At 36.5% G+C, this 27,510-nt stretch overlaps 1 protein-coding gene across 2 annotated transcripts; it reads right to left on the reverse strand.

Annotated features, from left to right (window-relative positions):
- Positions 1 to 5: 5 nt before the first annotated feature.
- On the reverse strand, positions 6 to 27,228 carry chst15 (carbohydrate (N-acetylgalactosamine 4-sulfate 6-O) sulfotransferase 15). Of its 2 annotated transcripts, none has more exons than XM_056235120.1 (8): positions 27,093 to 27,228; positions 6,039 to 6,868; positions 4,019 to 4,358; positions 3,632 to 3,775; positions 2,815 to 2,971; positions 2,486 to 2,642; positions 680 to 827; positions 6 to 520 (listed from the first exon to the last, which is right to left on the reverse strand). In XM_056235120.1, exons 2-8 carry the CDS (start codon positions 6,465 to 6,467, stop codon positions 336 to 338), a joined length of 1,560 nt encoding a protein of 519 aa, XP_056091095.1. In that variant the 5' UTR covers positions 6,468 to 6,868; positions 27,093 to 27,228; the 3' UTR covers positions 6 to 335. The 2 variants fall into 2 exon arrangements, with proteins under 2 accessions (XP_056091095.1, XP_056091096.1); XM_056235121.1 differs by lacking the exon at positions 27,093 to 27,228 and adding an exon at positions 7,894 to 7,986.
- Between the last annotated feature and the right edge of the window lie 282 nt (positions 27,229 to 27,510).

A 27,510-nucleotide genomic window follows, 5' to 3' on the forward strand; every position in this document is an offset into this window, starting at 1 on the left:
CAGATCCATATAACGGATACATTAAATAAATCGTCTAGGCCTATTAATTTCTCAGTGGTCATACTGACTAAATAAATTGTTAATTTATCAGTGGTCATTGTGACCAAATACTCTCAGAGTATCAAAGTGCAATAATTAAAAAGTGTCCAGCACCAATAACCAAAGCAAAAAACAAAAAAAAAAAAGTCAGTGGTATCACTATATAGAAGAAGTTTGCTTTAATTTAAATTCTGGCCAAAGGTGATACCAGCCACCCAGTACCAGCCTAGAGTTTAATTTGTGTCCCTTTTATCTATTACAATAATCCATGTCTGTTTATTCCCTCTTCCTCAGGGTTACGTCCAGAGAAAGGCAGGGTCCTTCAGCACCTGCGACAGGCGCTGGTTAAAAGGCCTGTAGAAGTTCTGCAGGATCTCCTTGGTTATGGGCAGCATTGGGCCTAGATTTCGATTGGCTGGTCGTCTGGTGTTTGAGGCGGGACTCTTTGTGATGTCTGCTTCCTTCTGGAGAGTAAGAGGACCTGAAGGGTCGATGAAGCACAAACACACGGTCAGTGAAATAATAGATACTTGCACTTATTTGCACATGATGACAAATTTATGAAGACTTCAGAGGTTAAACAAACAGACCCACATTATCATACTTTATGTATGTAGAAGCATGAAAACTAGAAACTCACCCAACTGAAGAAATTCAAAGACTCTCCGCATAGTGATTTTCCGGTTGGCTGCATGATCCTCCAGTCGTAGGATGAGAATTTGCTCTCTACTGAAAACATTCAGCCAGTCCAGCAGGTATATGACATACAGTCCCACCTGAAGCCTCACCTACAAATACAGAGGATAATTACAGTGCCACACTCTTTGGAATTCATGACAGACACAATTAAACAGACCAATTGTGCTAGTCATTGACAAGTAGCTCAAAGAGATTCAGAAATAGTCAGTAAAAGGCACAGTTCCCAACATAGACCTAACAATGCATAGTATCAGAATAGTGGTAGTAATGCATACACAAAATAGACACATTTACAGTAGAAAAATCTTTTGTCAGAGATGTATTAAGGCACTGGTTCTCAACCTATTGTCCCCCTATTTCTGCTGTAAATATAACACTGCTTGTTTTCAAACCTTTTTATTACTGGAAATTGAGACTGTTTTTGTTCCGTTTTGACTATTTAGTCATGTTCTTCAACATAATATATATATATATATATATATATATATATATATATATATATATATAATTAGGAGAGTTTGTTGAAGTGAATGCATTAGTTTCTTGTGTTCACCAACAGAGGGACCCAAAGGTTCAACAAAACATGAGACAATCCTTATTTTTTTTCAGTTTTATAACAGAATTTTATGTATTGCTATATATCATATGGTGATATAGTTACTATATCTTTTCACTTCTGATATGTATTTAATATATTCCATTATAATATAAGGAGTAGACAACATTCTTATCTCTTTCGTTTAATGAGTAGGAATTCCAAGTTGACACAAATTACAACTAATTTTATTATTTAATTCCTTGATGTGTTGATTAAAAAAAATTCAGCCATCAAAAAAAAAATCCACTCCCAACTGTTTTCAGAAAACATTATACCAATAAATATTGGCATCTATATATTGTTGTTTGCCTCCATTTTGAAGAGTGTGGAGATCAGGGAATTCTGGGAAATTCTATAAATGGTTTACTATGGTGCACAAAATGACAATTAATTTAGTTATAATGAAATAATCATTCAAATGATACCTCAGTTCAGATTCAGTTTGGAATATAATAGACATCCTTAATTCGATTCTGAATGGTGCACAACCCTCTATTTGTATTATATTGCATCCAATTTACTAGACTAAGCAGCAATGATGCAGCAATCCAGAGTTTTTCTGGATCATCAACCAGCATCACAGCCATAAATCAAACATTCATGACTTTAATCCCCAGATCAGTGCAGAAAAACAATGTACTTTTCAAAACACATTTAGATTTCTCTATAACTGCCTTCAGTTCACCTTCCAACAGCTTTCTCCAGAGGTGAAGAACATCTACTGGCTGCACAACTTTTGGGAGGAGCCAGAACAGCTCATCCCATATCTTATCTACACGGCTGCACCTGGTGGCTGAACCAATTACATCATATCACACTGAACAAAATCTGACTCTGACTCACACCAGCCGCCTTTGAGCCCCATCCCTAATGAGAATTACCAACTGTGATGCTTTGGTGAGACACATCGTTCAGAAGATAACATTTTAATGAGCTGAAGGAATAGTTTTAGGAACTTGACAGCCCCTGTTCCCAATTCACTTTCAATGCATCGTTTCTACATCTCTTTTAAATCACATAGGTTTGGAACGACATGAGGTTGAGTAAATGATGGAATTGTCATTTTTAGGTGTACTATCCCTTTAAGATAGCAATATCATATTGAATATTTACATGTGAGGTAATGATCATGATTCATATTGCACTCACAGGCATCAAGTTGTTAAGAGTGGTGTTGTAAATGCAGGAACGGATGGACCTCTCAGCCAAGCAGCCCTCAAACAGGTGCAGCGATTCTGATACTCGCTCATGAAAATCCTCCACAGATTTATTAGCCATGCCAAAGTATAGATAGTCTGAGTAAAGCCTGCTCTCTCACACACAAACACACACAGTGCACAGACAAACACAATAAAAGGTAAGAGGGCAATCTAAAGAGCATCTCTCACACAGTAGTCTAATACTGGTTATGATATCCGAATAAATGATACTGATAAATATACTGTAAATATATCAATATTTGAAAATCGGATAAGTACCTCTCTACTGGGTCTCTGAGCATCACAATGAATCTGGCATCTGGTTGGACAGCATGAATGAAGTCTTGAACCAGAAAAGGAGGCTCCACCCCCGTTCCATTGTCGTAAAAATAAACCCAAGCATTATTGTCCCACATTGTGGATGCGCTCGCTTCACCTGTCAATCAAAGAAATGTGTATGAGTTTATTTGTAAAAGTTTACAATCCTGCTTGATCCCAACCAACTTGATATTTCATTTGAAGAGGGATAATCTGATGAATGATATTAGTGTTTGTTTTTGACTGGGCTGTTTTTTGCTGATTTAATTTCTCAGGCCTCTAATTTTATTTTAATACCTCTGGTATGAGTCATAACAAGAGGAAAGACCTTGACTATAACATCTGGCAGCTCTAATGAGAAAGTCTGGGTTTATAGACAATGTGAATTTAATTGGAGAACTTTCGGCAACCTCAAAAACTATACAATACCTAAAACTGGGGTTCGTGAGTTGATGGAAAGCTAGTAATTCATTCGATTATAAAAATGTCAAATTAAAATAAATGATCTTAAAATAAACACAAATCAAGCACTTACTAAAAAATTAAATATTTATTTGTTTACTGTACCTGCATGGCATGTGATTATTAACCGACATCAGAGAACCATGAACATGCCATTGTGTTGTTAAATATTTGAAAAATTACCTTAAATTTTCAGGGGGTACTTCAAGTTTAGGTCAGAGAGGTTCGGCTTACAAATAGTTTGGGAATCCCTGCATTAAAGAAAGGGCCTACAGTAACTAAACCTAAAACACGATTGAAACGCAATAATTATTACCGATTATGATGTTGACTTTTTTGTGGCTTTTGGAGGAGTTGCTCATCAAGTGATCTTGAATCTGATTGGCTGCTTGGTCAAAAAGATCCAGGTAGTCGTTCAGTGGATAGGGGTTCTGAAAAGCATTACCTGACCTGATGATACCTTAAACCAGGGGAAAACAAAGTACAATTATTTCAAAGCTTGCAAACAGAATTACATGGCATCTGTCCTGCTGTAAAATTTGTGTCATAAAATAAATGTGATACAACCTGTCTAACATTAAGCAGATGCTTTGCATTGTAAGAAAATGGGAGGGATGAACATTTTCCTGACACAAAGACCAACCAGCATCATCAATTCACATTTTTAACCGATGGTCGAATTATCATTTTTTGTGAAACTCACCAAACCTCTTTCGTGTCCACCAGTGTGGTTCCTTCATCGTGGTGAAATGGACCTCTGGATGTAGCCGTAAGCGGTCGTAGAGATCTGTGGTGCCACACTTGGGCTGGCCGATGATGTAAAACAAGGGCAGGCAGCGCAGGCGGTAATGTCTACCAGCATGCTGATGCAGGTGAGCTGGAAACGCTCTGCGCAGGTGGTCATATATTGCTTGGAAGCGCTTTGAGTAAAGGGCATACAAGTTTTTCCCATATGGATCGGCTGTGATATTCCCAAAGAATTCTTCATACCAGCAGGGGTTCTTGAGATTGGGAAGAAATATTCGAGGAATTGCAGTGAATATCTGTGGACGAGAAAGACCAGAAGGCTTATGATAGAAAACTAAGTTTTGAGTGTAGCTTGCACATGTTTATCTATGAAGGTGTGTATTTGCTTTATACAATACCGTTCAAAAGTTTGGGGTCAGTAAGATTTTTTTGAGATTTAATTAAGAAATGAATACATTTATTCTGTACGGAGGCATTAAATTGATCATAAGTGACAATAAAAACATTTATCAGGTTATAAAAGATTTATATTTCAAATAAATGCTGTTTGGACTTTCCAATTCAACTCATGGATTACTGACATATACTTTGACTTTTAAAACTCTCTATGTAAATTAAGTTTGCCACTCATTTTTATAAAAATGATACGGCATTATCATGAGCTATGAAATTGTTTTTGGTTTGGCATGATATTATTTACAGTGCTGGTCAGAATTGTTTGCCCCCTTGGTAAATATGATGATGGCTGTAAAAAATAAATATGCATTGTTAATCCTTTTGATATTTTATTTTAAAAATGAGCAAAAATCTAACCTTTTATTGAAGTAAAAGAATTGAAATTGTGGGGAAAAATCACATTATGAAAGAAATGTTTTTCTCCAAAACACATAGGGAACAATTATTTGCCCCCTTTTATTAAATCAACCTCTATTACGCAACCTCCTTTTTCCAAGATAACAGCTCTGAGTCTTCTATAACAAAAAAAAAAAAAGAAGAAGAAAAAAAGCTTTTTGGCAGCAAACACTTAATCTGGGTTTGGTTCATACAGGGATAAAAAAGTACCCCATGTGTAAAATGAAATACTCTGCTGTATCTTTAATGCTGTGGGCCTAATGTTCTGCCAGAGGTCCTGGACATCTTGTTCAGATACATGGCATCATGGATTCAATCAAATACCAACAATAAAAAATCAAAACCTGACAGCCTGTGCTAGAAATGCTAGAAAACAAACATCAAAATCAAAACAAAAATGGGTCACTGAGCACAAAAACAAGCATCTGCAATGGCCATCCCAGTCCCCAGACCCCCTATTGAAAATGAGTGGGCTGAACTGAAGAGAACATGCGCCAACATGGATCTGGGAATCTGAAGGATCTGGAGAGATTCTGTATGGAGGAATGGTCTCTGATCTCTTGTCTGGAGTTCTCCAAACTCATCATGCATTATAGGAGAAGACTCAGAGCTGTTATCTTGGAAAAAGGAGGTTGCAAAAAGTATTTAATAAAAGGGAAATAATTGTTCCCAATGTGTTTTGGAGAAAAACATTTCATAATGTGATCTTTTACGTCAATAAAATGTTAGATTTATGCATTTAAAAAAAAAATATATATATATATATCAAAAGGATAAACAATGCAGATTTATTTTTTACAGCCATCTTTGATCATATTTACCAAGGGGGCAAATAATTCTGACCAGCACTTAGTAGGGATGCACCGAAACTTAAAGTTCTGATATTCGAAGTCTATTCTTTAAAACACAAACTGGCTCTGACATGAGCTCTAACAAGCGTTAATCTTTAATATTGCTATCCTTTAATTGTAATTCGAGATAATGATCTAAATCTTAAAATTCATTGAAGCAACAATGTTTTTTTTTAATCGTTTTTTAATTTTATTTGTATGAATTTTTTTAATTTGTTTGTTAAAAAAATCAAGTATATTTTGCAATTATCAATGTAACTCAAATGCACATACGTTTGCCTCTTTCTCTCTCACTTCTCCCAGGTCAGGCACTCTTCTACAACTGAAATCCACTTTGGCTACAATCCTCCTCACCACTTCTCTCACAACGGTGTTGTCAGTAGTGAAAGACAGATTAAGGGGTTGCTGTGCCAGATGAGACACTACGGTAAGGTGATACGGTGACGGCGTTAAAAAGAGCCCTTTCTGGTCCCTCGTCAAGATGTAAGACGCCATGATTAGAATGGTGACTGTAAGTCCAAAAAGAAAGCTTAAGATTTTGATTTTCCGTACAGACCAGAGTGTCCATGGGCCCCATGCTTGATGTTGTGCTCTGTTGTTCTCTGTGAACGTCCATACACTCATCGACCTGTTGCTGGGCTTGCTTTTGCAGTACTCCACTTTTTCATCAAAGGCGTTTAGAAGGCCATGCTTGTGGTCCATTTTTGTATTATGTTAGTTGTGTTCACTTTGCATATAAAGTGAATCCCATCGATGCAAGTTATTGTACGAGGTCTGCTCCATCATACCGCTCAGTGCACCATAACCCAAAAGAGCTGTGTTTTGCCAATGAAATCAACATCTTTCATGGAGCAGATGCTATATGGCTTCAGGTCATTGTTTATAATGGAATGTTTGTGGGCAGGAAGACAGACAGTGGAATGAGCAGGGCTTCCCGCACGCGTGGCGAGGGGCAAGACGATTGGAGCACTCCTTCAATTTAGCTGCCACAAATGACACAGCGGCAGCGGGGTTGACAGCGCACCAGCACAAACACAGTGCAGATTTGGTTGTCAAGGTCACAAACGCCCCAACAGAAGCTCAGATAACAGAAAGGTCTATTCCTGCAAGACAAAAAAAGAGCAATAAACCGTAAATACACAAAGACGGTTCATTGATTTGAGTCTAGGAAGCAGTGGATGTTGGTAATACTCTGTTTCTGTCGCTCACACTTGCCAGTAACTCTGTGATGGGGTTTGGATAAGCATCAGAGAAAGGATGGCAGGAACATCATACAGGCCACAGACTGTGTGGCATATGGTGTGTGTGTGTGTGTGTGTGTGTGTGTGTGGGTATGTATGTATGGCTGCACAGAATATGTGTGTTTTGGAGAGTTTAGGGCGTAATCCATTTAGACATGATAGCCTCAGGACAGGCCTAATTAAGAACACAGTAGACCAGCTGCAAGCTAATAGATACATTTATTTGACAACCTCCACTCCTTCTCTTTCTCTGTCCTGCTCTCTGTGTCTCTCTTACTTACGGTTTCCTCATTCCTGGCAATGATTCAAATGATACAAGAAATGTGTTGTGAAATTGAAGCAGGAATTCAGAGAAAAGAGATGGAAATGCAGGGAGGTTTGAGGGGGTCTGACCTGCTCTATTTAAGGCCTGAACACACCAAAGGAAGTCGAAAACAAAAGGTTTGGTGTCTTAGAAGTATCTATATATGCAGAAGTTGTATAGATAAAGTATTTATGCATACAAGTATATACCATTTACACTACTGTTTAAAAGTTTGGGGTCGGTAAGAATTCTTTTTTTTTTTAAATAAGTCTCTTATGCTCACTAAGGCTGCATTTATTTGATCAAAAATGGTGTAAAAACAGTAATATTGTAAATGATAGTAAAGTTTAAAATAACTTTTCTATCTTAATAGATTTGAAAGAATTCAAAAGAAACGGATTTATTTGAAACATACATTTTCTTTACTGCCACTTTTGATCCACCCTTGCTGAATAAAGTATGCATTTCTTTCTTTCAAAAAAATCTTTCTGATCCCAGAATTTTGAACAGTTGTGTATATCTCAAGAGGGTTTATCAAACCACAAAATTTTAGTTATGATAAATAGACAGAAATCGCATTCACCTGAGGAAGTAACTGTAGTGATTAGGCTGAGGAGGAAGCAGCGGCTCTAAATGCAGTAGTAACTTTATTACACAAAACAAAAGACCACAGTAAACACCAGGCAAAGAACAACTGAAACTGATGACTATATATACTGAATAAACTAATGATCTAAATCAGGAACAGGTGTGTGAAATCAATGAATAACCACGACAACCAACGAAAATATATTTAGTATCCAAGACAACCAAGGAAACACAGGAAATAATGAGAAACAAACTAAAAGTCCATGAAAACAAAAACAAAACAACAACTAAACAGCAAGACGCTTCATAACCATGAAATTAATTACTGGATAAAACATTGAAAAAATATAAAATTTGCTGTATCACTTCATTATATTGTAGGTCTACATATCACCAATATTTCACAATAATTTATCTAAAAAATAATAAAAATCTATATCATGCAATATTAATTAATGTTATTTTAGGGGAATATCATTATTATAATAATAGTTTTTTTTGTATCCAGAGGACAGTTTGTTTTGGGTTTTCTTTGCTAAAACTTCATTCTTAATAAATGTCTGCAAGTGAATGTTTAGGACTAGCACGCACTAATTATGTATCTTCCTTGTATTTGTGTGTTTGTATTAAACTCAAGGACACTTCCTTGCAATCTCTTCCTACAAATGTTGGAAGAAATAGTCAGGCTGGTGGGGGAAAAACACAAAACTCAACAACAAAGCATTTCTCCTCAATGTAGACCTAATGGCTTGTTTATTGCTGAATATGCGTGGTTGGAAATTCTTGAGCAGGGCTTTTAAAAACCTAAAAAATATATATTGTTTTGCCTTGTTTTGGTTTCTTCCTTTTATTTTGGCAAATTAAAGGGCCTCCAGGATCCTCTGGTGGAGGGTTTGCCTTCATCATTTCTTCAGACAGTTCAGGGCTGTTATTTACCGCCTAATTGTGGTTAAATTTACCTTGGGGAGATCATTAACAGAAATGTGACTCTACCGAAGCCCACACAGACCACAGTAATCCATGCTGAACTAATAAATAGATGTGGGTCTCATAAATTATAGATAATTTCCTATTTGTGCACGAAATGGTTTGTATAACGCTCAGAGAGAGAGAGAGAGAGAGAGAGAGAGGGTGATAGACAGAGAAATGGGGAGAGATTAATGAAAGAAAAAGAGAGGGAAGGTAGTCAAAGGAGGACATGTGCGTTCCCATGGAGATGAAGGCAGGTGTCATTGATCAGTGTTGCTATGGAAAAATAGACACTGGGAGTGTTTGTATGTACGCTGACCTTAAATGGCATCCTAGTGACAGATTGTGCGTCTGAGTTACGTTGATTGAAAATAAGTGAGGTCTCGCTATCCGTGCCGATAATAAGAGTTTGAGGTAAAGCATAGCAATGAGGACCTCCATCACTGTCAGCGTGGGTGTTTATTTTAAGCACAAGCGTTACATTTCTGATGACTTTAGCATGGGGTTGGGCTGACTTGTGCTGCCACTTTAAATATATTTCAGAATAACAAACCCAGCTCTAAGTGTGGGGAGGTGAGGCATCTGCGAGCATGTTTTCATTATGGATCTGACTGAAGTAGAGGAGGAGCCCGGGACAGAGAGAGGATGCGTTATTCTTGAAATGAGCACTCGCTGCGGGAACGCCACAGCAGTCCACAACTCAATGATTCATTACTGAGAAGCTCCATCATTATACCTGTCAATCAAAACCACAAGTGAGGAGCTCTACAAAGTGCGTGCCTATTGATGCTTTTGATGTTGTTTATGCAAAGCCTACACAATTCAAGGGTCCTTACAGGTTAAAGGGATAGTTCACCCAAAAATGAAAATTCTGTTATCATTTACAAAGTTATGCGTTTTAGTGTGTAATTTGTGCACAACAAAGTGTCATTTAAAAAAAAAAGATTCACCGTTTTTAAGGCATGGTTCACAGGTGAATGATAAAGATGATGAACAATGAATCTAAAAACGACGTTGCGACAAACGATGGTTCATTCCTAATTCGTTTACACGAAACACCGTCATCCTGTCAATTATATGTTTTAACTCCAAGTACGTTATTTATTAGCCACAACCAAGAGTTATTACTTCAAGCCTTTTACTTATTAATTAGGATGTTCTTGTTTTAATGTAAAAATCTCGCTAACATCATAAATAGACCTCAGAGAGAACACACACCACTGATTGAACCATTGGCTGCATCCGAAATCACATACTTCCCTAAGTATCCGAAAAACAGTATGTGACAAAAGAAGTATGTCTGAATTCACAGTACTCATAAAACATTAGGCAAAAAGTACCCTGGTGACCTACTTCCAGCGAGATTCTGAAGTGTGCATATGATGGATACTTTACTATCCCATGAGGCCACAGGAGAAGATTCATGAATGGCCTTGAAACGACATAGCGGACGCTGATATAGGTCACATGATAATAACAACATGGCGGATGTAGTACGTCCGAATTAAATTCATACTACACATATTCATACTATGTAGAACGAACTTTTTTAGCGGTCGTGGAGTAATTACTTATTTAAAATAAGTACCTACTCATGAGAGTATGCGATTTCGGACGCAGCCTTTGTTGCTATGTCATTTTTCACATACATCTCTCTGAGCCCCCTCCCTCACCCATTTCCAGAGTCATAAAAAGAGGGCAGCTGTCAAGACCACTGCCTCCGAGCACAGAGGCTACTGTGTCCGTGCCAGCCAGTGCCATGACTATTGATCAGAGTATGCAGGAATGGATCCGGGTGGATGGAAGGGGATGCCAAGGGTCTGGGGGGGGGGGTCGTAGCTTAAGTTGTAGCCTACAATACACCGGGAGGGGGAGGGGGAGGGGGGCAATACTTGGAATATCGTGAGGAGAAGCACAGCAGTAGAAGGGGCAGAATATGTGTCACAAGTTAGTGTGGTCCGTGGATGCTTTTGCACATACAGTGGCCATCAAATAAATATTTGGACAATCAAGCAACATTAAAAATATGTTATTGAAATAGATAACAAAAATATCAAACCAAGTGACATTTTCATTGCACAAACAATTTGTAAAACATTTTACAAAAGGTTTTGATTGACAAATCAATAGTTAACACTGATAATAAAAAAAGATTCTGTGGTGAAGTAAATATATAGAAAAAAAAACAAATGTATTTTTAGATTGAATAAGTTAGTTCAGGCAAGAATTAAATATTACTCAATTCAAGCTTGTAGAAATTAAAGCTTGAACTTAAAATAATATTCTACTTGTTATGTTTATTATGATTATTTGAGTGAATATCAAAGTTATAAAATTAAGTAAAACCTACTCAACTTTCTGATACGTGTTCCCATCATGCACTGGGACATAATTAATATATAATTAATAAGGTTGCATTTTCACTGTTTTCTAGTTGTATTTACAGTTTTATCGCTTTGGTTGTTAGGAATAGCAACTTGCTGTTTTGCTGTGCTCTATTCTATCACTGTTACCTTTAATGTGAGTTGTGTACCAAGTTTTGAGGTCTCTGTGGTCGGTTGGGTACCTCATTACCTATATTTTGTAGATATGTAGTCTTACAAAGTGAAACAAGAAATTGAATGTGTTGTTTACTGAAATGTTTTTAAGTTAACCATGCACTTTAAAATCATGCTTAATTCAGTGCTACATAGTTTGAGTAAATTTTACGAACAAAGAGTGAGTTAACTGAACTTGGAACAAAGAGTGAGTTAACTGAACTTGGAACAAAGAGTGAGTTAACTGAACTTGGAACAGAGTATTGCAAAGTAATATGTACATGAGTTAGTAGAAATGAAAAAACGTATTTGTACACTTCAGTGGAACATGTACATAGTGTGATGAACAAGCCTGTCTTTTTTGCAGATGGCAAATGGTTTGAATTTTTTTTTTCTAATGCAACATTTTAAAGTGTTATCTATCTATCTATGCATTCTTTATTTTATATGTGAGTGAGTCTGAGTGAAATTACAATCCACCTCTCCAGCTCAAAGAAGACACAGAAAGCAAAATACTCGCGATCATCTCTTCCTGAGTTAATCTATATTCTCCTCTAATACACACACTCAAACACAAACACGCATACAGACTAACAAGTACACATTCCATTTGTGCAGTGTCAATAGAGGAAAAACATGCAGGGATAACATCTATTCCACAGTCAGTACAAGTGAGAGGAAATGAATGAATGCGGCAGCTAATAGAGACGATAATGAAGCTCAGTGGAGCCGAGTCTGAAATGGCATCAGTCAGTCACTTATATTAGTATACTGATTACATCAAACTGAATAATATTCAATGGATGCACTTAGTTATATATTCATTGAAGTCACCTATTCAAAGCATTGTGACTGTGTCAAATTTCTCTGTTAATACTCCCAACCTTTTTATAGACTCTCACAATGAAAGGAAAATCAGGCTTAGTTACCTGTTTGGTTAGCATGATTGTTAATGTGTTAAAGCTGAGCTGAAATATCAACATATATCCAAAAATGCTCTACAAAAACATTTTGACAACTACAGTACATAGCAACATTCAGAGGTCAAATTTTCTTCTATTTTGCTTCTTAAATTTTTTTTATTAAATAATCAGCTTAACCATCCGAGTGAAAAGTTGAATTGAAAAATAAACAAAAAAATCTTATTCTGTTTGCCAATTTTTTATTATTATTATTATTATTATTATTTTTAACCAATTTATTTCAGGGTTAAAGTAAAAAAAAAAAAAAAATCCAAGCTTTTCAATGTGGTCTCATGCATGAAATTTGTTTCCCAACTGACAATGACGGTGTTGATTAAATGGCCTGCAAATGAAATTGAAAAGAAAGACACAAGACATTATAAATGAAGGCTTTGGGTACAAGGGTGTGAAATCTGACAAACACAACCCAGAAAAAGCTAAGAGAGTGACAGTTCAATTAATAGTCACACTGTGGAAAAACCACAGATGTTCTAGTTCCCTTGTCAACACTAGGCAGCATTTGAAAATGTCTCTATTTGAAGATATATAAAAAAAATAGTCTAAATGTGAATGCAGGCGGTTTGTAGTGGTGATAACAAAGTAGGATATGTGTAAATAGGTTAAAAATAGGTTCATATAATTAACTCATATTGCAACTTAACAAAAATGCTTTCCATGTGTTTTCCCTATAACAAAATTTTTATGTTTGATTGTAATCATAATGCAAAACCTGATACTTATCTAAAAAAAAATATCTAAACCTTGACAAAAAGTAGCCTTTTAGAATGTGTAATATAGCTAAATGCAAAACCTAATAAAATAAATTATGTCTAAAAAACAACTATAGGGAATCCAAAAGCCTTTCTATATGGAGCTATACAGGTGGTTACACCATGACATTTTAATTTTTTAACGCCTCCATATGGCACTATTCTCACTTTTAAAAAAATTAGATTTTAAAGGCCTTCACTATTTTAATCTGAAAGATTGCATTTCTTGAAAACTAATTTAAAAAAAACAATTATAATAATAAAAACAATTTTAAAAAAAAGTTCATAAAAAAAATTTCTAAATATTGCATAGTATCATAAAATCCCCTCACAATTCTAAATAATAATCAAAAAATATTACTGAAAATATAATACACTGATTTTCCTAAAAAAAAGTTTAATTTCAAGGGTGTGAAGATACCAAGTATGACCAAAAAAAAAGATGAGGCTCAGAGGGTTAAATGTATATTTTGGATGTTTTCTTTTAAAGGTGACCTATAATTCAAAATTGAATTTACCTTGGTATAGTCAAATAACAAGAGTTCAGTGCATGGACATGACATAGAGTGAATCTCAAACTGGACTGTTTTCGCGTTCTCATTTAATTCACATTTATGAAAAACACCCCTGAAAAACGGTCGGTTCTCCACACAATACCGACTGTGACGCAATAGTCGGGATCATTAATATGTACGCCTCCAAATATTTGCATAATGCCAGCCCTCAATGCCAGGCGGAACTGCGCAGCCGAAGCATGGCAGTTGCTCAGTGTGGATGTACACATGAACACAAAAGTATTTTTTTAGTTCCTTCATCTGAGCCTCTGAAGAAACAAGGGGTTAATTTTATTTTCTCTGGAAATTTTCAAACTTTTCACCGACGACTGTTTCCTCAACTTGGGCCAATACAGAGCTGGCCTCGGATCGAGCTACCAAGCAACACTTTCTGATGAGTAATTGTTCAAGTTCAGACAGGTAATCTTTCTCTCAAAATCGTTCAATACTGTTTATGCATCAGTAAGTCAAAAATATCAGCTTCACATCGTTTCTTTTAGTAGGATGAAAATAATCGTATTTAAATTGTGAACAAATTATATACAGAAAGCGATCAAAGAACAATCTTTCCACACAGCGCGAGTTTATCTGGACACTTGCCAAACTCGTTATGAAATCAATGATGCACGTTACTGCACAACGAAGCTCTTACTGTATTTACATCATCGTGTTTGCATTGGTGAAAGCAGAGAGAGTGCAGAAACTGCTTTGCAATGATAAGATCTTCATTCTCGCGATCAACACACTGTCATCTGCTCAATGCTCATCACGGCAACATTTTATGTGATGGGAATAGATCTAAATACTTTAAAAACATCTCACGATTCGTTAATCTCGATAGCTGTTATAGTAAAAACGTATAATAGCAGTAGTAAAAGTATTCGGGAGAGAGTTTCACATGTAATGCGTTGCTATTTCATATGCAAGCATGTCAGCCAATCACAGCAGTGGCCGCGGTTACACTGAATCCCACAGCAGACACGCCCCTTCAAACAGAGTGTTCAAATCAGAGGCTAAAAGCAGGCTAGGAAAAATGCCATTTATTTCTAAATTATGATTATTTTTTATCTAAAAAACATACTAACATTATAAGGGTAACCCAGGAAACATTATAAAAAATAAAAAATAAACATTCTAGGGCACCTTTAACTAGTCTGAAAGAATGCATGTTATGGAAGCAAAATAGCCAAAAATCTCAAAATTGACCATGCAGTGCATGAAAAAACATGTCTTCAGGCACGTTGACAGAAAGACCCCAAGTGGTGCTCAAGCGCATGCCCTTTTGGCCTCTGATTTGATAAGTGCCCTTTTTGCATAACTTTTTTAATATATATATTTAGTTTATGTTTAATTTTGGCCCGTGAGATCAATTCTCAATCGATTCTCAGTGTGTGCCTGACAACTTATTCTTAAAGGGATAATTCACTTTGAAATTAATTTTTGGTATGTTTTAGCTTACCTCAAGGGCATCCAAGATGTAGGTGTCTTTGTTTCCGCAGTAATTTCAATTTTGATATTTTTAGGTCAAACCGTTCTTGTCTGTCAGTCATATAATGCAGGTCTATGGTCACTTCCTCAAAGAGCATACACAGAGAAGTCCAAATTAAACATGATTTAATGACTCGTAAATGTAAGTACACATTGATGGCCTAAGACACGAAACGAGCAGTTTGTGTGAGAAAACGAACAGTATTTATATTGTTTTTACCTCTTGTAAACACAGCCACGTCCAAGTGATCTGACGGCGCCGGCGCTTTGGTCTTTTCCGGCAAGCGGCGGAAGTGATCTCTCGCGCGTGTGCGTCACTCATTGTTTACACAGAACAGAGATTGTAGGTAAGACGACTAATTAAAATGGTACTAATTTGCGCTTATCCGGGATGTTTAAACCGTCGTAAAAGAAAACAATTAAAAAAAAATAAAAATAAAACAATTGTATGAGTGACGTACACGCGGAAAAGACCAAAGCGCCGGCGACCTCAGATCACTTGGATGTGGCTGTGTTTACAAGAGGTAAAAACGATATAAATACTGTTCGTTTTCTCACACAAACCGCTCGTTTCGTGTCTTAGGCCATCAATGTGTACTTACATTTACAAGTCATTAAATCATGTTTAATTTGGACTTCTCTGTGTATGCTCTTTGAGGAAGTGACCGTAGACCTGCATTATATGACTGACAGACAAGAACGGTTTGACCTAAAAATATCAAAATTGAAACTACTGCGGAAACAAAGACACCTACATCTTGGATGCCCTTGAGGTAAGCTAAAACATACCAAAAATTAATTTCAAAGTGAACTATCCCTTTAATATCCCTGTGCGACATTTGTGCGATTAAATGTTTTTGCCTGTTGTGTCTTGCCGTAAAGGGACAGTTCACCCAAAATGATGTTGTTCCAAACCAGTATGACTTGCTTATTTAATAAACAAAAAAAAGAAAGAAAAAGAAAATAAATGATTTTCAAAAATGTCTCAAAACGGTTCTGTGCGCACCGTGCCATCTATTACTACATTTCTTTTTTCTTACAGATAAAGTGTGCTGTATATAATGCATTACATTCAGTGATGATTTTGTGTGCTAAATGTAATTTTGAATAAAACAATTGCATAGAAATACATTTGTATCACATTAATCCATTCGAGCAGCACTACATCTATGTGTTCTCTGTTCTCAATGTCTCCGTTTTAGTGACGGCAGCTGGTGCATACCCTGAATCAGATTACTTGTCATTCAGTCATGTTAATTTGCAGACACTGTTTCCATAATTAATTTCAGACTTGACAAATTACTTTGCAGGTGCAGTGTAATTGTTTGCATTGACACTGCCCTTGATTGTGCACTTTTATAGAGACGCAAATTACATATTGAATCAAGGAAAATCTACACTAAGTGACAAGATATCCTATTTGTATCAATGATTTGTGTGCTGTTAAATTTGCATGTTTTTTATGTATGCAAACCTTTACTAAATCAGGGCCTAAATTATTATTTTTGTCACTATAAACCATGTGACACTAAATTATAGCACTGTGCACTTGGTATTTATCATTGCAGTAGGTCAGTAAAGCCTGAACTTTTCTCATTAAAATGCTACTTGTCTTTTCCTAAGCTGATAAATTCAAGGGCATAAATAATACAGAAGTTATTATTAGCATCATCTTGTATAAATTGGGACCCATCTGGCAGACAGATGTGCTTATGGGTGATGTTATATGAACTCCTGCTGAAGCAGGCCTTTCTCAGTGCCCCTTTATTCCCTCTCTGATACTCCATGTGATGACAGGCTCATGTTCAGTTGAGCAGATTTGTTCTGCGGTTTGAAGAAGATGTTTGCTTCTCAGTGCTTGAAACATGGGGCATGTGGTTTGCTGTTGATTTCAGGCTGTCAGTGCTTTGATGGAAGGCTTTATTGTCTTATTCTGTGTAGCGTGTGTAGCACCAAAGCAAGGAAGCTTGGGGAAACTGTTTATGTAATCCACGCTGAAAAGAGCAGTATAGCGCAGAAGAAAAGAAGTGTAATTAAACAACAGAGATGAGAGAAAGAGAAGTTCCCTCAGGTGCTTCACTCAGCAGCCTATGTGAATAAACACTTCTATGAAAGAAAGACAGAAACCAGAAAGAAAGAAAGAAAGAAAGAAAGAAAGAAAGAAAGAAAGAAAGAAAGAAAGAAAGAAAGAAAGAAAGAAAGAAAGAAAGAAAGAAAGAAAGAAAGAAAGAAAGAAAGAAAGAAAGAAAGAAAGGGATTGAACCATCTTTATCAAGATGATTGCACCCTAATACATCAGTATCTTTCACAGATTTTAGAATTAATTAAATTCAGATTTTATTTCTCAGATTTGCGACTTTATTTCTCAGAATTGCGAGTTTATATCTCAAAATTCAGATATTCAGAATTCAGACTTGAGTTAACCTGGTCGCAAAAAAAATCTGAATTGTTAGATAAAAAGTCACATTTACCTTTTTTATTCAGTGGCAGAAACAAGCTTCCATACAAATATAATAACAATTTAAAAAATATATATAAGATGAAAAAAAAAATAATAATATATGTTTTAAATGAATTAAATAACTCATATAATTAGTTTTATTCTATTTTTTATCAAAAATACAAAAGAAAACTTCACAATTATCAGAATCAATTTATGCAGATCCTCGTGGTTACTAATGTACTTACTCTACTACTAGAGAAGGACATTTGTTTAACATCTACTACTTCCCCATGGTCATGTGTTCAACTGTTACGTGTTTCCTGACAATGCTATTGTGTGCTTGACGCCGGGCAACTCAGGACACCTCTTTCCAAACCTTTTATGTCCCAGATACCCAGTACAACAATAGATCCAAGTTCCTCTTGCCATTTAATCAATAGCCTGTTCTTTGTTACCATCCACAAGGAAAATTCACAAGGATAATATGTAGCAAATGTCAGCAGTGCAGTTGTGCATAAAAATGCGAAGTCACGCATATTCTGTCAGATAACAGCCACTTGAATTTATCTCATAAATAAATGATGTATTAGACTGGATTTTTAATTAGATCTGCTGCCTGGGACTTGCGATATAAAGAGTTGAGATACAAATTGAATATAGAAGGATGGGAGATTCAGTATAGAGCATCCGTCGTGCGAATGAACAGACGTGAGCTACAAATAACTCCAAGAATCCTTTTTTCATTTGCTTTTTTCCTCTCTCTCTCATCCTATTCTTTTATGTTTCTCCACCCCCGAATGCAGGTTATGGAAGGCAGCTTTCATTTTTCTTAACACAAGGTTTTCCCTATCACAATATATTCTTGTTTTCTTCCTTCCTTTATGTGTTTCCATTGATCTTTTTGTATTGCTATAGTTTAGTAAAAACTACTAGTAAAAGCCAGGGTTTTTACCTTTTACCTTTTGTTACCAAAGAATTCTAAATTGAATGTGTTCTGTGCAAGAGATTCCTTTGCTATTAAAAAAAGTTCCATTAATTAAAGTCCCATTAATATTATAAAGACAACATGTTGTTATCTAAATATCTTATAAAATCCTAAATTAAATAATTAGTTTATTTTCATGTCAAAAGATGATTAAAATATTATCTGGAAGTTCTTTTTATCTAATTTTTTAAATAGTTATATTTGTACCTGAGTAATGCTGCATGTATAATATTTTTTTCACAAACTATTTGCAATTTAATCATGATTTCTCATTTATAAATTTCTTTTTTACTTTTTCAAACTTTTTTCTATCTATCTGTCTATTTATCGTATGTATCTTCACTGAAAGTTTTAATGAAAAAGAGTTTTTCAGCAGCCACCTGCGCTCTCCTGACCCCAATTTGAAAACCCCTTCTTTAAATGAACATAACAGTGTAAATAAAGTGTATGATTAAAAATGTCAAACTAAGTAAAATAAACCTGTATGTACTATATCTATATTACTTCCAACACCATCTGCTTTCCCATCACCCCATGCATGCATAGCAGAAATGTGCTTGAATATAAAAGACCTAAAAATGTCATTTGTGGCAATCACAAATTACGATTGTGGCAACAATTTTAGAAAACAAACTCGACAGACAGCACACTTTGTTCTCCCCTTTCTCAGTAGACCATGCTATTCTGAACCCAAACAATGCAGCCTCTTTTGACCAGAGAATGCCATCGGCCTCGTCCTATCTTTGGATAGTGGCTGGCTAATGTTCCATGCATCATTAAAGAGGGCACCAGACCAATGCTCCTGGCACAGATGACCAGAAGAGAGAGGGGGAGAAGTGAACTCATTCAGACCAGCATTCAGAGGCCCTCCTCCCTCCATTGATACTGGTGCACAATATTTATGTGTCTGCTCCAAATAGACATGAAAGCAGAACTGAGGACTGAGCCTCAGGGGGCCTGACGCCTCGAGTAAAATCATATTAGGACTTAATCTGATCTAATTCTGTGCCTGTTGATAATACCTATTCACTAGTGCAGGTGCTATAAATACACTGTATTGGGGGAAGGGGGCACTGGGAAGGCCAATGTCTTGCTGTTTGTGGTTTGCATAGTTTCGTGTATAGCCAGATCTCTGATTATAAAGAGTTCTGGTCATTATTACAGCTTATAGTGAAGAACAGTCTGAGAATGTCTGACCGACTTTGCTTGGGGGGGGGGGGGTATATATATAGTACTATAGTAATAACAGTAAATTAAGCATAATTACATGCGACTAACCCCAAACAAAACCCTAATCCTAACCCTATAAGTACATCTACTTAACTAATATTACTCAGTACTTAAATGTACAATTACACAAGGACACTTTAAAATAAAGTGTAACCTTATGTTACAGTGTTGTAGCATTTAAAACTTGTAGCATTTAAAAAGTTTCATTTTAGTTTTTATTTGTTTGTTTTTTAAAACAAAATGGAATATTAAGATTATTTTTTAAGATTTGATACTAACCTGATAAACTTTGGAAAATCCTTAAAAAGCACTTGCTGAATCTGGTAATTTGTAAACATGACTGTTTGGAAGCAGATCGAGTAAAAAAAAAAAAAAACGTGTGCCCTGAACTGCACAAGGCCAGCCAATCAGATAATAGCTTGCCAGATTGTGAAAGTACTTTCCAGCTTTGTGTCCAATATGCATCAGACGGTCAGTGAGTGGACTGTGGGCGGTCTGTGGGTGTGCCGTCTGTGGCTGAGACTATGTTAGGGATGACAAGAGCATAGAAATGCACAGAAAAACTGCAAAACAAGTTCTTTTTTTTTTTTTTTGGAATGAAATGATGAGCATTTAAGCCACTGAGCCAAATACTGGGTAGAGATATGCATAAATGAAATACTTTCCTCAGATTTACTCTTATACATAAGCTATAGAGTAATGCAGCCAGGAAGTGGGTTACATTACATCAGCTCACTAAAGTTATTTTTTTACATTTAGTATGCACTTATGTAAGCTTATAATATGAAGAAGAAAAAAAATAGGAATAGATTGTGCGTAAGAGTAAATGTATATATTCATATTTTCAAAAAGTAAAGCTTTGATTTAATTAGTTTAAGCCCCAAATTAAGCAATTAGGCAATAAACAGGAAACAAGTATTGCATGGGTTGAGTAGCACGTCCATTACAGTAAATGTCAGAAGGTCACTTAAGAGTTACCAGAGATATTTTATGACTGACCTCAGCAGACCATTAACACAAGCTCACTATAGCTCACTGAAGCAGGCAGACACATCTCCCTATTTGGCAGTTTCAGACAGGCTTACACCATTATGACTGGCTAACACAACACAAGAAATTAATACCACTCAGGCCGACACCATTAAGACTAGCAAAAGCACTCATGCAAGTTAATGCTGCATATAAATGACTCCACAATGGCACTCACGGTCCTCTGTACTTGTGGGAATGTTAGCATGTCTGAAATACACTACATGGCTTGAGGCGACATCAGTTTATATTACCACGGATGGTCAAATATTTCGCTGACTAGGTTATCAATTAACAATTGGTGAAGTGTGGAGTGAAATATTTTAGTCAAACATCTTCATTGTTGCCGTGGGGTTCACTTCAACTGCAGAGGCTGTGAGTCCTGCAAAGCAAAGACGGCCAGCACAACAAAGAATGATTCCAGTTTAAGAAATAAAGTTTAAAATTTATCATATGGATGAAGTGAATCTCAACTGACATAAATTAACTTTGACATTAATGCTGTCATTTTTATTAAATTTATAGAATTGTATTATTTTATCTTAATATATTTACTTATTTTTATTTATAAATGTACATTTAATATATATATATATACACTACTGAAAAATGTGGGATTGGTAATGGTATATAATGTTTTTGAAAGACATTATGCTCACGAATGCTGCATTTACCATATTTACAAAGTAACCATGACAACTAATGGTGGCAGGAACATAGGAACAAAAACAAGCAAACTAAACGTCCATAAAGAAAATGAAAGTGAAAAAAAGCCAAACCGTGACAGCACTCCCCTCCTCCGGAAGGCAGCTCCTGATGCCGAAACAAGTCCAGTATATGCGGAGGTAGAGGTCTTCTCGAAGGGAGTGTCAGGGCAGGTGGCAGGAGAGTGTACCAAGGCGGATCAGATGGTGGGAGGAACCAAGGCCAGACCGCCAGCGATTGATCCAAGATATCTGGATACTCTGGCGAAGCAGAGGCGATGTCAGGACTGGACTAGACCGCAGGATCCGGAGGCATAGGCAGAGCCACAGCGACAGGCACCAGGCAGAACCAGGGTATCGGAGGACTGAGGCGACTCATGTGTGACCGAGGACCAGGGCAGAGCCAGAGGGATGGCAGAGCCTGGCGGATCCTTAGGGGAGGAGAGACTAAGTGCAGCGAAAGGCCCGGAAGTCCATGGCGCAGGCAGAGCAACGTCTGACCAAGTTGCAGCCGAGGGGACGAGGGAGCCCGGTGGAGTTGTGAGGAACACGGTCCCAGGTGAAGCCAAGGTGGAGCCGACTGGTTAATGGCCAAGGTGGAGTAACAGGATCAAAAGCTTGACACAAAGCCAGGGGATCCACTCTCCAAGGCAGAGCTTGCCACCAAAAGGTCCGCGACAAATCCAACTTGAAAGATGGGACCAATAGAGGAGGAGACGAGGGACTGGAGAGAGCCAACAAAGGTGGGTCGAAGGACTGACTGGCTTAGGCAGAGGAGGCAGGAGTGGGAGGCATGGTGGGAGTTTCATCAATGGCATAGTCTTTGCAGTGCTAGTTTGTGCTTGCTGTTTAATATAATTTGGAACTTAGCAAACTATAATAATATTTAATAATCACCTAAAACGGAATTTATATCTGTATGCTATTATACTGTAGCAACATTGGACTAGCGCAGTTTGGAAAATGGATGGATGAATGGATGGTTTAGCTGCGGGCGCCGTCTTCTGGTCAAACGAAGAACTTCGTTCGGCACGTGACTCTCATAGTGCATTATAGGTATTTTCTAGCCATTTGCCATTCATCTGTTGTACACTCATAGTTGTGATGCATTGTGGGATTGAATGAGTGCACTCGATAACGTCCACTATGGTTTCAGACACCACTACAAATGGCTGTCCCCTCAAATAGTACCATATTTAAGTGTATAGGGGGCAATTTTGGACAGCCCATGACAACTTATGATGGCAGGAACATTACTCCAGTATTCAGTGTCACATGATCCTTCAGAAATCATTCTAATATACTGATTTAGTGATCATGAAACATTTGTTATTGTTGTAAACAGTTGTACTTAATATTTTCTTCAGAATTATTTGATGAATAGAAAGAACAGCATTTATTTGTAACATTATAAATGTCTTTGCTGTCACTTTTGATCAATTTAATGTGTCATTGCTGAATAAGAGTAGGCTATTAATTTATCTCATTATGGTCACTCTTTAGTTTGGGGTCCAATTCTCACTATTAACCACGACTTGTGCCTCAAAAAACTCCTAAATACTGCTTACTACTAGTTAGTAAAGTAGTTGTTTAGTGTATGTATTGGGTAGGATTAAGGGATGAAGAATATGGTCAAGCAGAATAAGTCATTAATATGTGCTTTATAAGTACTAATAAACAGTCAATATTCTAGTAATATGCATACTAATAAGCAAGTACTTAATAGTGAGAATTGGAGCCTAAACTAAAGTGTTACATATGTATGTATTCTAATTGATAAAGGGTTTGAACTGTTTGGAATCAACCATTTGAACTTTTGACTCGAAGCCTTAGTTCATGAGATATCCAGCCCTTGTGACTACGAGCTCAGTTCTCCTCACAGTACTGGATTTAATCTACCTTCAGAGTTTTTAAAAGATAATTATTTCTCGTGTTGGCCTCACAATAATAAAAATTCAAAGATGTGAAATATCTGATTTGCTGGGGTATGAAATTGCAAAAAGAGAGAATGGAGAGCCTTTATAGAGCATAAATCGTGCCAGTGAACAGATGACATGAACCATAAATAACTGAATTGTTTCTCATTGGCTTTTTTTTTCTTTTTTCTCAACTTTCATCCCCTTTTATTTTCCCCCAAAGGTTATGGGGGACAGCTTTCATTTTCTAAAAAAAAATAAAAAGGGGTTTGCCAGGGGCTGGGCACAAACAATCCACGCACACATAGGTAGGAGGAAGGAGGTATTCACAGAAATACACACACACACAAACACAGCTCCATGTCAGAAGCCAAAGGGCATCTGTCTGCCTGTCTGGCCAAGTTTTGTGGCTCTCAGAAGAAAAAGGAAGAGAAATGTTAATAAAGGCCTTGAGCCCTATAAGAGCCCTGAGACCACTACTGAGTTTCATATCACTGATGAAAGCAATAGAAACAGTATATGAAAAGCACCTTTTATACAAAAATGTGCTATTATGGCAGAGAAGTTGCATAGATTTATGTAATGTTATGATGATGAAAATGATTGTAAAAAGTCAAGTTATCCTTTTTTGTCTCATCACAGGCCAAGTGTAACATAAAAAAATATTTGCCCAATGACCACGACATAAAATTTGACATGTAATAAGAAAATTACATTGAGAGTCTTTCAATATGAATAGTTAAAATAATGCAAAATAAACCAATGTAACATATAGTTAGAAACACTATTCACTTATTTAAACAGAATTGTTCCTGTATAAAAAGAAAAAAAAACAAAGTAGCAAATTTTGTTGTAAGAGTAAGAAAAAAAAAAAGCTAAAATGGAGACAAGTACAGTATTATGAGGTAAAATATGATTGATTTCACAAACCAAACCAATGGTTTGTGAAATTAATGCAAAATAAACCAATGTAACATATAGTTAGAAACACTATTCACTTATTTAAACAGAATTGTTCCTGTATAAAAAGAAAAAAAAACAAAGTAGCAAATTTTGTTGTAAGAGTAAGAAAAAAAAAAAGCTAAAATGGAGACAAGTACAGTATTATGAGGTAAAATATGATTGATTTCACAAACCAAACCTTACTATAAATTTAATTTATTGCCATTTGAAGCCGAAATGTGTGTGTGTCTGCTGAGTGTGTGTTTATGCATGTTTGTTAGACATTTAGACTATGCGTGTGTGTGCTCTTGCAGGCATAAGGCTGTGTGTGTGTGTGTGTGTGTGTGTGTGTGTGTGTGTGTGTGTGTGTGTGTGTGTGTGTGTGTGTGTGTGTGTGTGTGTGTGTGTGTGTGTGTGTGTGTGTGTGTGTGTGTGTGTACCTGGTGTTACCTACATTATGGGACCAAATGTCACAAAATGGACATTTTTTGGTCCTCATGAGAAAAACGACTTAAAAATCATAAGAAATGAAGTTTTATAAAAATGTAAACATTCAGAACGTTTTCTGTGATGGGCAGGTTTCGTGGTAGGGTTACAGTCTGTATAGTAAAAAAATGATTATGCCTATGGAAAGTCCCCATAAAACATGGAAACCGTGTGTGTGTGTGTGTGTGTGTGTGTGTGTGTGTGTGTGTGTGTGTGTGTGTGTAGGCAGACAGTGGGTCAGAGCGATGAAGGGTTCGTATGGATATGTTGACTCAGCACTGAGTTATATATTCTGCAGCTGTTATGATCTGGTGAATGTCTGTCTAAGGAAGAGACTCTCCAGCCATTCAATACACACTCCTTTTGCCAACAATTACTAATACATCACAGCCTTAGACACTCCAGAGTGCAGTAGCCATGACAAACATGAAAGCTCTCCATGGCAATTTCCTGAGGTGATAGACCAACTCTTTAATTTCTTACCAAATGAAATATATACCTTCACTTTAAATTGCTCTGAATTAACCAACTACAGCCTGATTAACCGGTGCTTTACGGTACAGCATGGATTTCAACAGGTTTCAACATTGTAGATGTAACCTGTTTTCGTTGAATAATGTAAGACTAGATCCATCTATTCTTTTTTCTTTCTTATCTGTTTAATGGGGAAATACCAACAACATACCCAAGTTAAACGTGTTCTTCTCTCAATCGCTACTGCTGTTCCTAGGACAACATTCCCACAGTATCTTTCCCTCATTCTAAACCCTGTTCCTAAAATCACAGTCAGGGGTGGAGATTATTGGATGGTGGCAAGTGGGATTGCTGGAGTTCTATAACTAGATAAAGCCTAGGGAAATGGCCTGAAATTGTTCATGACTGACTTATTTATTTAAAATAAAATCACATAGGCCTATATATTCCATATGTACATATGTTGTCTGCTTACATGTACATGACTTAATCGCATTAAATGCTGTGTGATTAATTGTGGAAGTGTTTATTGTGCTGGAGGTACCTCGAAATAGCTCAAGTGCATAGTCTACCCTTCCAAAAATTTACCATGGCAGCACGCCCCTGCCATTCACAAAAATACTTGCTAACTTAGTATTAGCCATGCACCATCACCAAAAAAAAAGTTAAATTAAATTAAATTATAGGGTTAATTGCTGGGCCTTTTGATGTCACAAAATGTTTGCAGAGAATGTTTTACATTCATTGATTTTATTAAGATTTTATTAAGATTAAGATCAAAGATTAAAACCTGTGGAGGTGAGGACAACTTTTGTTTATTTATTTTTTAAAACAAAAATGAATCCCTTTAGCTAAAAATGTGATTAAAAAAAATGATCTGGAGAAATATGTTTAAAATGAATGTTAGCAATGGTAACCAGTTATATTTTGATATAAGATTTAGAAGCCTGTGATCAATTATAACATCTGGCAATATACATTTGGTCAATTTAAAAATTCTGTGAAAATTATTAATCATATCTCATAATTGTTCAAGCTTTTTTTTATCATGAAAATGATCATATAATGCAAAAGTGTGTTGTTGAGTGGTATTAGTTTGATTTGTTTACACATATATATATAGTCCTCATTCTGGGTTGTCTCCCTTATTTCTGTGCCTGTCTCTAACCTCTCAACCTGAATTAGGGTGGTATAAATGCACAACCAAACTTTGGTTATATTAACAAAAGTTAATAGATAAATATTTGGTGACATTGAAATCGTCTGATGCTATTCAAGAGAGAGAAAATCGTACCCCGACCCCTGAATTTACGGTTTTAGAGTAACAATAGCCTGGCATTTTATCGTAAATTATGGTTACTATTGTAAATGTTTGTAGCTAAGGATAATAATGCCGTTGAACTTGCCAGAGGTCGTGCACAGCGAATCTTCTGTCACAGCAGCATCCCATCCGATCTCAATGAAACATTGTGCGTGTGAAAATCCTAATGACAGCCGCTATTTACAAAGCGTTTCTCAATAGACTTGCTTTCGAAATCATCATTTTACGCTATAACATCCAGTCAGTGTCAGACGGAGCATCGCTATAAAGCGTCTCGCTCTCATCTGTTCGGGTAATCTATTAGCCTGATTCAAACGTGTAACACGTAAACCCTAGAACAATCTTGTCAAAAATACCTTCATATTACTCGCGTAGAAAACTTACCTTGACAACTTGCCAGCTTTAATATTCCATTGAACGCTTGTGATTGCATTTGAGTCCGCGATATAGAGAACTTTCTGAGCGACTGAGTTGATGAAAGCCTTTCTGTCTCTGTTCAGGCGCACAAATGCATATCTCTCTCTCTCTCTCTCTCTCTCTCTCTCTCTCTCTCTCTCTCTCTCTCTCTCTCTCTCTCTCTCTCTCTCTCTCTCTCTCTCTCTCTCTCTCTCTCTCTCTCTCTCTCTCTCTCTCTCTCTCTCACATCAGGGGTTCAGTCAGTAGAGATACGTGGATGCTGCTACTGATGTGCTGTGATCCGACCAAAATATTGAATGGACTAAAACATGGAGGGATAGGTAACATTTGTTATTCTGTGAAAATATGACATTCATAACTTTTATAACAATGAGTGATGTGATGT

Source organism: Rhinichthys klamathensis, unplaced genomic scaffold (assembly GCF_029890125.1).
Source record: "Rhinichthys klamathensis goyatoka isolate OS25496 unplaced genomic scaffold, OSU_Roscu_1.1 h1tg000412l_1, whole genome shotgun sequence".
Lineage (NCBI taxonomy): Eukaryota > Metazoa > Chordata > Actinopteri > Cypriniformes > Leuciscidae > Rhinichthys > Rhinichthys klamathensis.